General features: G+C 34.6%; 1 protein-coding gene across 2 annotated transcripts; it reads right to left on the reverse strand.

The window, feature by feature from the left end:
* Positions 1–1,630: 1,630 nt before the first annotated feature.
* LOC114321221 (uncharacterized) lies at positions 1,631–11,340 on the reverse strand. Of its 2 annotated transcripts, none has more exons than XM_028268389.2 (8): positions 10,991–11,340; positions 9,473–10,739; positions 7,975–8,093; positions 5,642–6,268; positions 5,201–5,513; positions 3,214–3,379; positions 2,531–2,630; positions 1,631–1,992 (listed from the first exon to the last, which is right to left on the reverse strand). In XM_028268389.2, the coding sequence occupies exons 2-8, from the start codon at positions 10,637–10,639 to the stop codon at positions 1,875–1,877; spliced, it is 2,610 nt and encodes an 869-aa protein (XP_028124190.2). In that variant the 5' UTR covers positions 10,640–10,739; positions 10,991–11,340; the 3' UTR covers positions 1,631–1,874. The 2 variants fall into 2 exon arrangements, with proteins under 2 accessions (XP_028124190.2, XP_028124189.2); XM_028268388.2 differs by having other exon boundaries at positions 9,473–10,851; positions 10,991–11,334.
* Between the last annotated feature and the right edge of the window lie 711 nt (positions 11,341–12,051).

The raw sequence follows: 12,051 nt of genomic DNA on the forward strand, positions 1-12,051 counted from the left end.
ATTTTAGATTTAAATTCAATATGTAATTTATCAAGATCAGGAGTAAAAAGTTTACTAATGGTCATTAATTGAGGATTGATCTGTATAACTTCAAAATCGGTTTGGATTAGAGAATCTTGAGATTCAGTGTCATCTTCAGGTAAATGTGTGTGTTAAATAAACAGGTTTACTAATTTGGAAAGTGGTGGAGTTATCTACACCTTTCATTTTACTATGAAAAGTTTGACCAATATGAATTTGACTACTTTTTCGGAATAAAGGTGTATTAAATATTTCATCTTCAGTTTCAACATCAGTAGGTATGCTATGACGAGAAGATTGAGATCGATTAAAATTAATCCTAACAGATCCATCAATAAATTGTTGAATATCTTGAATATCTTGATAAGTAGATTGTCGTTGATTATGTTTGTAATTTTCATTAACTGTAATCCATTGGTCGGGAAGAGTAATATTTTTTCATTCAATAATTTGAGAAATATTTATATTAGTATCATTATTACTACTTTGGATTAGTAAGGTTTTGTCTTTAGGACTTTTGTGTAAGGCTTGAACATTCAAATTGATTTTAATACATTTGTAATGAACACGATAAATTAAAGCAATATTATAAACCTTTTCTTTCATATTTGTAAATGAGCCATGTAATTGAGTATTTAGAGTCAAAGCATCTAATATATAAGGGTCTCTAAGACTAAGAGTGAAATCAGAAAAACAATTAAAATGGACGGGTCCTTTGTAAAGACCAGTCTCCATCATACCCATTAAGCTATCATTATAATCAAGAAAACGAGCATCTCTTAAGTATAGTAAAACAGAAGTATTTTTACTTTGTTATGTTAATGGTTTGATTCCAACTTGAATTAACCCTAAATGAATAAAATTATGACCAGTTTTCAAATGACGTTTAATAGTATTAGTATCAAATAATTGACATGTTTCTCTAGATTTTTCTAAAGTATAAACTTGTTCTAAAATTTTAACATGAAGATTAACATTAAATGTATTTTGTATAAAAGTAGTTTTATAAATTTCTTTAATTGGTAAACGTGATATATTCCAACTTAAATCAATTTTATCATTTTGTATTTCGACATCTTCTTCATTGATTATTAAACCTTGATTAGGTATAGAAGGCAAAGTTGTTGACCTAAAACTAACCGAAGAATTACTTCTAAATAATCGACTCATTTTATCTTGAAATAGTTTACAGCTCAATACATTATCTAATTTTATCATCTTTTCACATACTATATTTTCACACATACCCAGTTCGGAGAACTCCTAAGATCTAACACTGCCTAACCAAATGACTTACCTAGGACTTGGAACGAAGGATGGGTGGTTAATAGCAAAGTAGAAAGACACGAATATAATTTAGACAGATTGAGACAAAAGACTGTAAACAATTTCAACACAAGAAAATGAGCCGACACAGAAGAAAAAAAAAAAAAGAAAGAAAAAAATCAAATTTTAAAAAATCAGTAAAAAAATCTTCCGTTGTCAGGCCCCTCCCAAACATTAGGTCACAATCTTATTGAGAAAATACATGACGCTAAACCAGCTAGAGAAATTTCAGAAATTTTAATAACAATTATTGACTAGAAGAGTTTCCCAGAACAGGACGTGATGAGAACGAAAACAGAGAATTCTCAGTGGAATTTTATTTACGAATGAATGAAGAATCATCAAAAAAAGGTGCCATTTTTGTTAATTCCAATTATACAATGCAAAAGCGTTTGCCATATAAATAATATCAGAAAACACCGGCAAAACTAAACACACACTCTACAAAATAAATACTCGAAAGTTAATGATTCTCCTAAATATTTTCACTCAATTGTTTTCCTCTTTTTCTTTTAGCCTTTTTCATTTTACAGTATGGAGTAAGCACGAATAACCTCAACAATGGGTGCCCGGCACAGTGGACACTTCCCCCCTCCTCGAACCAACTCATTGGCACATTTCGAACAAGTGCACATGTGCCCACATCTGCAGAAATTTTAAAGAGAGGAACAGAGGGAGAGAAAATATATCAACATAAAACATTAAATTACAGAAGCAAAAAATTAATGGGCAAAAAATGCTAGAGTGGTGATTGGTAAAAAGTTGTTTTATTTCCTTTTCCATTTACATGGTGTGTCGTATGGTGATCATATGATACGAGCTGGTGGAATTCGAAATAAAGAGAGGACGATGTGGACAAATATGATTGGCTGAAGAATATTACCATTGGAGGTGTTTGGGCTTTACTAGTATGAGCTGGAATACTAGTTATTGTACAAGTAGAATGAAGAGAGTGTTATAGCGAAGTGTAGTAATCTTTTTAGTTTGGTTCCGTCTCTGTAACAGAGCTCTGGGCCTCTGGTTTTTGTTTCAGTAAATGGCAGAATCATTCGTCTTTCAATATCATATCACCATAGTTATACATATATCTATCCATGTATGTGCATTTAGGCACGTGTCTGTATGCATATCTGTGAGCTTGTCTACATATCAAACAAGGAATTGCACAAGGAATGAGGTGTACCTGTACAAAAGAGAATCAATGTGGCCATCACAGCAAACACAGCAAGTTCCCTTCTTAACATGACCCCATTTAGATCCATCCTCCGATGACTCGGCCGGCCCTGCAACATATTGCATTTCACAATACAATTACAAGAATAAATAAAGTGAGAAACAAAAGTGATTGCTGCTATTATATAGTTCTTGGTTAAAACCCTCTTCTTTTTTTTCTCAAAACTGAAAGCAGAATTCATAAATCATGAAGGGCATGTGCGAATTATTCTCATTTTCAGTTCCTAAGGCTCCGTTTGGATTGCTAGGTGAAAAAAGAAAAGAAATGATGGTATTTTCTTACTATCAGATGAGTAAAAAGCAAGGTATGTGATATAAGGATATATGTGGGATTTCTTTTTCTTCCTTCGTTTTTTTTTAGTGGGCAATCTTGGTATTATAAAAAATATACAACCAATCAGATTGTTTCTTCACCAAATCCTACCAATTTTGGTGGAAAATGAAACCTATAAAATAAGAGAGTTACCTTTCTCTCCATTTCTTATCCTTTCTCACTTAGCTTATAAACTAAATACGACAGAATTTTTTTCTCTTCATTTCTCACCAAATCACTTGAGACACAAATGGACTATAAATGTGGTGTTCCGTAAAAGTGAAAGTGCAAGAATCATTAAATAGGGACTGTACACTAACCCTCTCCACCAGATGACCGGTTTAGAGCTGCAGAGACCTCCTGTCTTACCGAGCGTTGCAACTCCAATTGCATGTCCATGCAGGCCTCCAACATCCTCTGCATGTGACTCATGCCCTGTTGAAGCCTTGCCATGTCTGCTCTTAGATCATTAATCATCTCCCACTCCTGCTCCATATCACCATTCCCACATTCAGTTCAAGGTGACATGTGCATAAACATATATACAAATACTAGATATAGTTGCAAAAAAAAAAAAAGTTTCATCAGACACTGAAAATTAAAATGAAAAAAAATTTCCAAAAATCATTGGCCACCAAGAAAGGACTAAGAAGAGATAATTGTTATGTCCTAATATGAAAGAGTCCAAAAAGTGTCCAGTCAGTAAAAGCCAACTTCACCAAGATTGCATATTAGTCAAGAACAAAATTAAAATGGCACTCATGGTTATATGCCCCAAGCCATCAAATTATGTGGATATTTCATATTGTTCTAGAACCAGGTAATGCTACACAAACACAATTCCTATACAAAAAATTATGTCTCATTTTTATACATTCATTGTAAGTCAAAATGCCCATCACTTTGGTTCATAATTACAAGACTGTCATTAACAAATCATTTTTGTCTTAAATTCTATATGAAAAAAAATTATGTATGAATATCATTTTCCAAATAGGAATTGCTCCCAACTACTATGGACGTGTTTGTTTCAGCTTTTCAGAGCAAACTTATGGCTTTTAGCTTTGAAAAAGTTATTTTAGACTGTTTGGTTAAAATTATTTTAAACAGCTTCTGATTCTAACAGCTTATTTTATCTCAAAAAAGCTGATTCTAAGAAGCTGCTCACCCCTTACTTCTGATTATCAGCTTCTGCTGTAGACATGTTAATTTATGGTTATACTCTTAAATTTTTTTATTTTTTATTTTTTTAAAAATAGAAAAAGACTCAAATGGACTATAGATTATTTATTTATTTTTTTTGAAAAATGTAGACAAACAAAAAATAAAAATTAATTGAAAAAACTATTTCACAGCTTATTTAACAAATACTACTCAGCAACTTAAATCTATAATCCAACAGCTACACCAAATAGATTAACAACTTCTGATTAAAGTCATAATCTATAATCTATTAAGCTATAATCTATAAGTTGTTTTAACAGTTACACCAAACGGGGCCTATATAGTAGCATTTCCATATAATATTCAGCAACATGAGTAATGACAGAACACAGAATGAACGGATGATTTCCTATAAATCTAAAAGAGCGTTTTTTGTGAGGGAAGATTTGAAAGACAAGATGTTTGTAGTGGAGGGGGTTGTTTTCGAGCAAGTATTAGTTATGACTAGTTGAGTTTTCCTTCCTTTAGTACGTAAGGGAAGCCCTTAAGCGTTGGCACTGGTTGCTCCTGCCGATCCAACTCCCTTCAGATGTCCTCTTGGTTGACACCCAGTGCAACCAGATGTGGTTAGAGCTCCCCGTTAAAAGGGGATTAAAAAAGAAGAATTTGTACTACAGATGATACATAAAATATAAGATGAATCTGAACCTATAGATGATGCATAAAACACAATGAACATAATCAGTTTTCACAAAACATCTATATGGTTTTTCCACTAAAAATCATCACACAAGAAAACATAATACTGCGATAGCCTGAGAAATATATATACTCCTTCCGTCCCAAAATAATAGTTCGTTTTGGAAAATCTAACTTTTTTTGATAGTACAATTATTGCACTTTAAAAAATTAATTTTCTAAAATTACCCTTTGATAGTTTATTTTTCAAGGAATATCAATTGTCATAATTGTACTTTTTATGTTGTTAATGAATTTAAAAGGAAAAAATAGAAAATTCATATTATTTTTGTCCTTGATTTTTGAAAAATGACTAATATTTTAGGACAATGAAAAATTGAATAAGGGACTAATATTTTGAGACACACACAGTTTTTTTTTTTTGGAGGGGGTAGGGTGACTCACAAGTTCTGAACGATGCATGCCATGTCGAGGCCAAGTAGAATGATGTAAATCCTGATGCCAAAGTGGCTGTGGAGGGGGCACTGGAGGAGATGGTAGTACCAGTGAAGGTCTACCCATAGCATCATTCGGATTCCCATTCTGCTCATCCCTCTGTTGCTCCTGATCCCGCTCTGGTGAAGCAGGTATCGGAGTAGGCAAGTTCCTGTGCAGATCCCAGTCAATCGGAGCATGGGCTTGCCTTTCTACGTATGACTGAATTAATTGGTCCAGACTCTCACGGAAACCACTTCGAAGAAGATTAGAAACACTTCTCCTACAATGAGCAGAAAATCCCATTTGAGAAGAAAAGCAAAAAGCAAAAACGCCTAGATGGCTCATATACAATTCAAAAATAACAAACAAAAATACCCAAAAAAAAACTTTTCACACACATACTAATACCTGCTTAAAAGTTCCCTGAGTTCCATACTATACACATTATCATCATCAGGTGGGTGGAATCTATTGACTCTTCTGATTGGGATAAAACGGCGCATTCTAGGGGGGTCGGAAGGTGGTTCTGACCAATTTTCCACAGCTTCCCTCGCATCATTTTCATGCCAACCCTCATGGGTTTGTTGCGGATGACCCTCTTCGACACCTTCATTTCCCAGAGTTTCCTGGGGCCAATCATTAACAGGATTTTCCTGCCAATTAACATCCATATCTCCAGCAGTGCCATCTGTCCATTCATTAAACTGATTATATGCAGCGTTCTGCCAGTTTCCTCTGCCATCTTCCATGCCTTGTTCCTGCCAATCACTTCCGTGATTAACACTAGCTTCCCAAAAAATGCTCTCAGCAGCTGTGTTGTTTTCAGAATTTCCTATAGGATCTGATAACCGATGGATGTCAGCTGCCTGGCTTCTAGGTTGCGACTGCTCATGGTTTTCATGTTGGGCCCCTTGTGGAATGTTTGTATGGATCTGATCATTTCTAGAATCAGTGGTGTTATTGTTAGGTGAGGTATCAGGATTGGTGACTACTTGACCACGAACAATAGTTTCTAATCTGGTGCGGAACCCTTCCCTGCTCGAAAGAATTGCTCATTATGTCATTTTAAAACCATCGCCATTTAAAAAAAAAGGCTAATACTAGAACAATAGGTCTCGTTTAACAAGTGACTTTTTTACCTAAAAAGCTAAAAAATCATTAAAAAAACCAAAAAACCAACAACCTATACAAAAAAGTCAAAGATTCTCTTCTCTATACTTTTGGCACATCCGTAAAAAACCAAAACATTATCCCAAACATACTAGTTTTTTTTACATCATATTTTAGCCAAAAAGTTATTAAAAAAGTCTGTTCCCAAAAGTATAATAATAATAATAATAACCATCAATAAAGTTGTTCTTGACGCTGTGATGCCAAACAACCAAAGACTCAGCAAATTGGCATTATAAAATGCTGATATCACTAATCTAATCCCTGGAAACAGAGAACTAAACCACTACATTGCACATAATTGATCCATGCCAGATAACTGAGTATGTGCATGTAGGCTCATAAATGAACAGACCGAGACCTAAAATCCCAATCACGTGCTTAAATCAAATAAGAATCCATCCCATGAACTAATAGTTTTTACAAGTCAGTGTATTATGAATAGTACTGCTCGTCTCATTCAGATGTTAAATCACATAAATATTAAAGGGGGAAAGACCTAAATTGACATGAGATGTGGTAATTAAAAAAAATATAGGAATTTATTTAATTTAGTTGAGCATATAGCCCATGACAGAGCCAAATGACAAAAAAGAATTAATGTAATTGATCCCACTTGATTGGGACAAAATGCTTAGTTTGGTGTGGTTTGGTTTATTTTATTTGTAGTTGACTATAAAAACCTACAAGGTGAAGTCATTATAGCATATTAGCATGACAGAGAAATACGAGATCTCATTGATGTCTGACTTCTAATAGTCAGATGACTCATAAGATCCCCATTGAACTACCAAAATGCACAGAGGAGTAATCTCTTTTTTTACTTTTCTTTAGTTTCTTACTCCAATCACCAGCAGATCTGCCATTCTGGATCCCGAATATTCAAGGGTATTGGCAGGGGGGCAGACTGGGTACAGTTCTAAATTGCACAAGGTGGCCTCAGACTTCAACACGAGTTCATTGTTAGTAATTTCACATATGCTTAGTAGCCCAAGGTTTTACCAACACACCAAATGATGGCCCCTTCCAATAACCGTTAGATCTAATGTTTTAAAACTATAAAATCGGAAAATGAATTTACCAAGGTCGTGATGGTGCATCTTTTATTATTCCTCTGACCAAAATGTATCTAAGTATTTAGCATAATAAAACTAGAATAACAAATCATTTTATTCATAAATGATTTATGAATTTTTTATTAGTAGTAATAAAATTTCATTAAAAATAGACAGCATTAAGGGATTGCCGCCCATGTAATAATTAATGAAATTATTTGCGCCTTTTTAAATAAATAAAAAAATCCTAATGATGTAATCACAGAAACTACCAAACAATTGGCAACTCGTGTACTTGGAACAATAGACCTAAAAAAAGGTCCCCTCCTCATACTAAAAGTATTAAACTATTACAGTAATCTTTTCCTCACTTCTGAAGACCATCATAAGAACAACCAGATCATATACAAACTAACTGATCATCTGAAAAACATAACACCAAAGGAGTTCCAACCAATAGTAAATTTAAAAATTAAAACACTATTGTACACGAATATATATTAAAATAAAACATACCTTAAGCCAGAAACAGTATGTCGTTGTCTTAACTGAACCAATTCACTCGCTGCCATAGAAGGGGGTCTCTCCTCCTCAACAGGCCTTTCATTTCGCAAGAATCTACCTCTGAGTAATGACTGGTAAAATTTGCATAAATGGTCAAGCCATAATTAAACATGCAAACTCAGAATCAAACATATTCACAAGGAAACGATTTCAGGGCTCAATATCAATTAATAAATAAGTCAATGCCTTATTCTGTGATAAATCTGAATCTAAGATGTAGGTTAACTAATTCAAATACATTGTTACTAGTAACAATTATCCATTTGTTATTGCATACAGATTACTTATTTTAGAGCATCGTTACATGAAGCACTGCAGATTAATAAATAAATAAATTACAAATAACCAAAGCCTATCCAATACTGCAATATAGTTTTTTTCATTACCAAATATCTAAATCTCAAAGGTAGACAAGGAATCTATAAAACCTTGAAATAGTCCTTTAGCATATGTATGCAACAAAGAAGCACTTGTATTTCTTGCCTAGCCAAAAGGAGAAAATATGGAACAACTGATGGATTTTTCTGCCATAGCAATATGTAAAATTAAGAGGGCAAAATCAAAGTGAGAATGAGACAGATATTACTGACTGAAATGTTTACAAAGTAGTTACTAGTTAAACCTTGTTCCTGAGGAAGTTCAATCTAACAGGATGGGAAAAAGACCACCAATCTATATGTCCACGAGGACTTTAGGCAAGAAACTACTTTCCACAGATCAAAACTAAGCTGAGAAATGCAATGCCCAAGATTAAAACAACTTGTGGTGACCTACACAACTTTTTTCATCATTTGGTTATATCTATTAAAGATTGCCAACTTTTCAATCAAGAAATAGTTAAAAATTGTCAATAGAAAAGAATTAAAATATTAAACAATATACATTCAATCACAATATCCATGAAGATATTGCAAAAAGGGCATCTGAATAAACACAGAACTTTTCTCCATCCTGCATTTCACACACACGCTCTATTTGTTATAGATTACTCTCAAATTGATATAAGGGTTGTTTGGGAAGTGCTAGATTAGCATACTTTTTGACTTTTTACGAAAAAATATGAAATATGGGTTGGGTTTGAAGTGATGTGGTAGAGAGGAGATGTGACCCAAATAAGATGATTATAACCCAAATAGGATAATGTGCTAAAATAGCATGTGCTATTTTAGCACATGCCAAACAAGCACATAATTTCCATACAACAAATAAAATTGAAACCCAAAACCAACTTCTCAGAACCATAACTACCATGTGCATGAAGTATGGACACAAAAATTGTAAGGAACATAAGAACATCCTAAATTGATTTTAGATTCCATCAAACAAATCCAATGCACTTTTTGTATTTCTATTTCGAGTCAACACGTCAGTTTTTATGCACGGTAGGAAACATATAAAGTCAATGAACAACAATATAATGAACAAACAGTGTCAATGAAAAGCAACAGACCTGAATGCGGTTGCGATGAGCAAATTCAGAAACAGCCCGATGCTCCAACAGACCCTGAAGTTCCCCCTGTCTTTCTCTCTCAATCCTCATAAGCAAATCGATTAGAGCTTGTCTGCCACGCAACCTCAGCATGTCCCTGCGAGCATGCTCAGGCTGGCCTTCATCATGGTCAACAACCAGCCCTTCCCGAAGTTGGTCAGCTTGAGGTACAAGTCCAGCAACTTGTTCATCCCTTCGACCACCACGAGCTCCTCTCTGTTGTTGACTAGTCATTTGCACCCATTCCCTCACAATCCTAACCCTTTCACGCTCAGTTTCACCAAGCCACTCTGCTCTTGGACTATTATTGCTCCTCTGTGTTACATTAGGTGAATGGTCAGTGATGTCACTCTCCATCCATCCCCGAACAATATGCCTGACCCTCTCCCTCTCAACTTCACCAAGGTCAGGAGATTGCTCACGGCTAGAAGTATCACGGTCATCATGCTCATTCTGTCTCACCATCTGATCATGGGACCAACTTCCAAAGTCATTCTCACTTTCACTAGCATCCTCCAAACTTCCCTGAATCTCACTACCCCGGCTTTCAGACATATTTGTAGACACATTTGTATTCGACTCGACACTCCTCTGTTGCCTCAATCTTTCTCTCACCCTTCCCCGAGCACGATTCAACAAGTGCTCATCCTCCAACTCCCTCCACATTTGCAAAATAGATGATGACTGGGTGCTTGGTCTCTCGACATTACCCTGCCTTCTCGAAGTAGGAGACTGTGACTCCCTTAAGAATGACGAATCAAGCATGGAAACTGTATGAAGACCCGCGAGTGCCATCAACTCCGATTCTCTATTCCTCCTCTCAATCGTCGTAATCATCTCCTGTGCCTGCCGGGCAGCCCAACTGCTTAAAATCCGCGAGTGGCGCCTCCGGGCAGCAGAAGACTCAGCTAAATCATCCCCTTCAAGATCCGACCTCCTCCTCCTCCTAACAAGTTGATCACCCTCATCATCCTCATCCTCGGCATTACGTGGAGAGCTACATGATGCAAATGGCATACAACCATCGAATTGTCCACGCATAAAATCCTCCAATCCCAGCTCAAATTCAGAGCGGGCATCTGTGGCGGTTTCAGATTTCTGTTGCAATTGTTGCTGAATATCTGTCATCTTAACCCACTACCCTCTCCCCTGGGCCACCCACCACCACACTCAATCACAACCCACCATTTCTACACCTAAAAAGAAAGATCACCCTAACAAACAAAACCTATTCAATAGATACAAAATCAAAAACCCAAATTTCAGATCAAAGCACAAGAAATTGGAAAACAACAGTAGTGGCCTAATGAGATTAAGATTGATTGTTCCACACATATCACCTGAACAAAATTCACATAATTTCTCGTTAAGATGGGATTGTACAATCAAATCGAGATCTAGAGTGCAGAGAAATTCAATACAAATCCATATTAGGGACAACAAAAAGATGAAATTGAAATTGATGAAACAAAAGCGTACCTTTTGTGTAGCTGTGTGTTCGTCGTCCAAGTGTCAAAAACAAAACCCTAATTTTCGGAGATAAAAACAGAGAGAGAGAGTGTGTGTGTGTGTGTTCAAAACAATATCACAAAATTTCTTGAAGACGCGAAGAGAGAGAGAGAGAGAGAAGAAGGGGGGGGGGGGGGGGGGGTGGATTTTTTTGGGGGGGTTTGTTGAAATTGTTTTTAATGTTTTGAGAAACAGAGAGAGAGCGCGGATTTTTTGGGCAGAAAAAGAGAGACACAGAGAGCGAAGGTGAGAAGCGCCGATCTTCCTTTTTCTCTACGAATTTGACGGTTTTTTTTTTTTTTCTTCTTCCTTTTTTTCAATATTTGACCTAATAACAACTTATATTTTAATTTCCGTAATTATTTTTAATTTATACTTTAATTTTTTTAAAATAATATCAATTATAATTATCTGTTAATAACTCATGAATAGAGATAACAATTTAGACAATTTAATTATTTTTTATGAATTTTGCTAGACAATCGTGATAGTTATGGATTAGATGACAGTGAACTAAAAAACAGAAAAAAATAACGGTAGAGGGAGAAAAAGAATGAAATACAACGATAAAAGTGAGTATATCAACAAAGGTAAAAATAGGAGTAATGAAAATTCAAGATTTAAATTGAAATAATTAAAAAGTTAAGATTTGATTTATTATCGTGAACAAATTTTAGGAGTTTTTTACAATTTTTCCAACCAAAAATATGGATTATTATTTGTAAATAATATAATTAAAAAATTATAGCGAATTTTATGTTTTTAGCATGACCATATCATTCTTTTTTTAAATATTAATTTCACTGACTAAATTCCATCTTTTTTCTACAAACTACAATTAGTTTTGGTCTATTTATATTTTTTAACTGCATTTTAATTATATAGTGATAATAATTCAATAAATTTTTAAGAAACAATTACAGTAGGAAACTAAGCGTAAACATAAAAATTATTAAAATCATATTATAGACCGTAATTTTTTTGTCGTGTGAATGACCATCCATCATGAAGGCCAGTTAACTATATAAATA

The sequence above is a fragment of the Camellia sinensis genome, chromosome 1 (genome assembly GCF_055761805.1).
Source record: "Camellia sinensis isolate YWXY chromosome 1, ASM5576180v1, whole genome shotgun sequence".
NCBI classification, from domain to species: Eukaryota; Viridiplantae; Streptophyta; class Magnoliopsida; order Ericales; family Theaceae; genus Camellia; species Camellia sinensis.

Bases quoted from the DNA above. Each gene is read 5' to 3' on its own strand.
- LOC114321221 (XM_028268389.2), bottom strand. From the start codon at position 10,639: ATGACAGATATTCAGCAACAATTGCAACAGAAATCTGAAACCGCCACA. The intron at 8,094-9,472 runs GTCTGTTGCTTT...AAATTTTACCAG, and splicing joins CTCATCGCAACCGCATTCAG to TCATTACTCAGAGGTAGATT. The intron at 3,380-5,200 runs GTGAGTCACCCT...GATATGGAGCAG, and splicing joins GCATGCATCGTTCAGAACTT to GAGTGGGAGATGATTAATGA.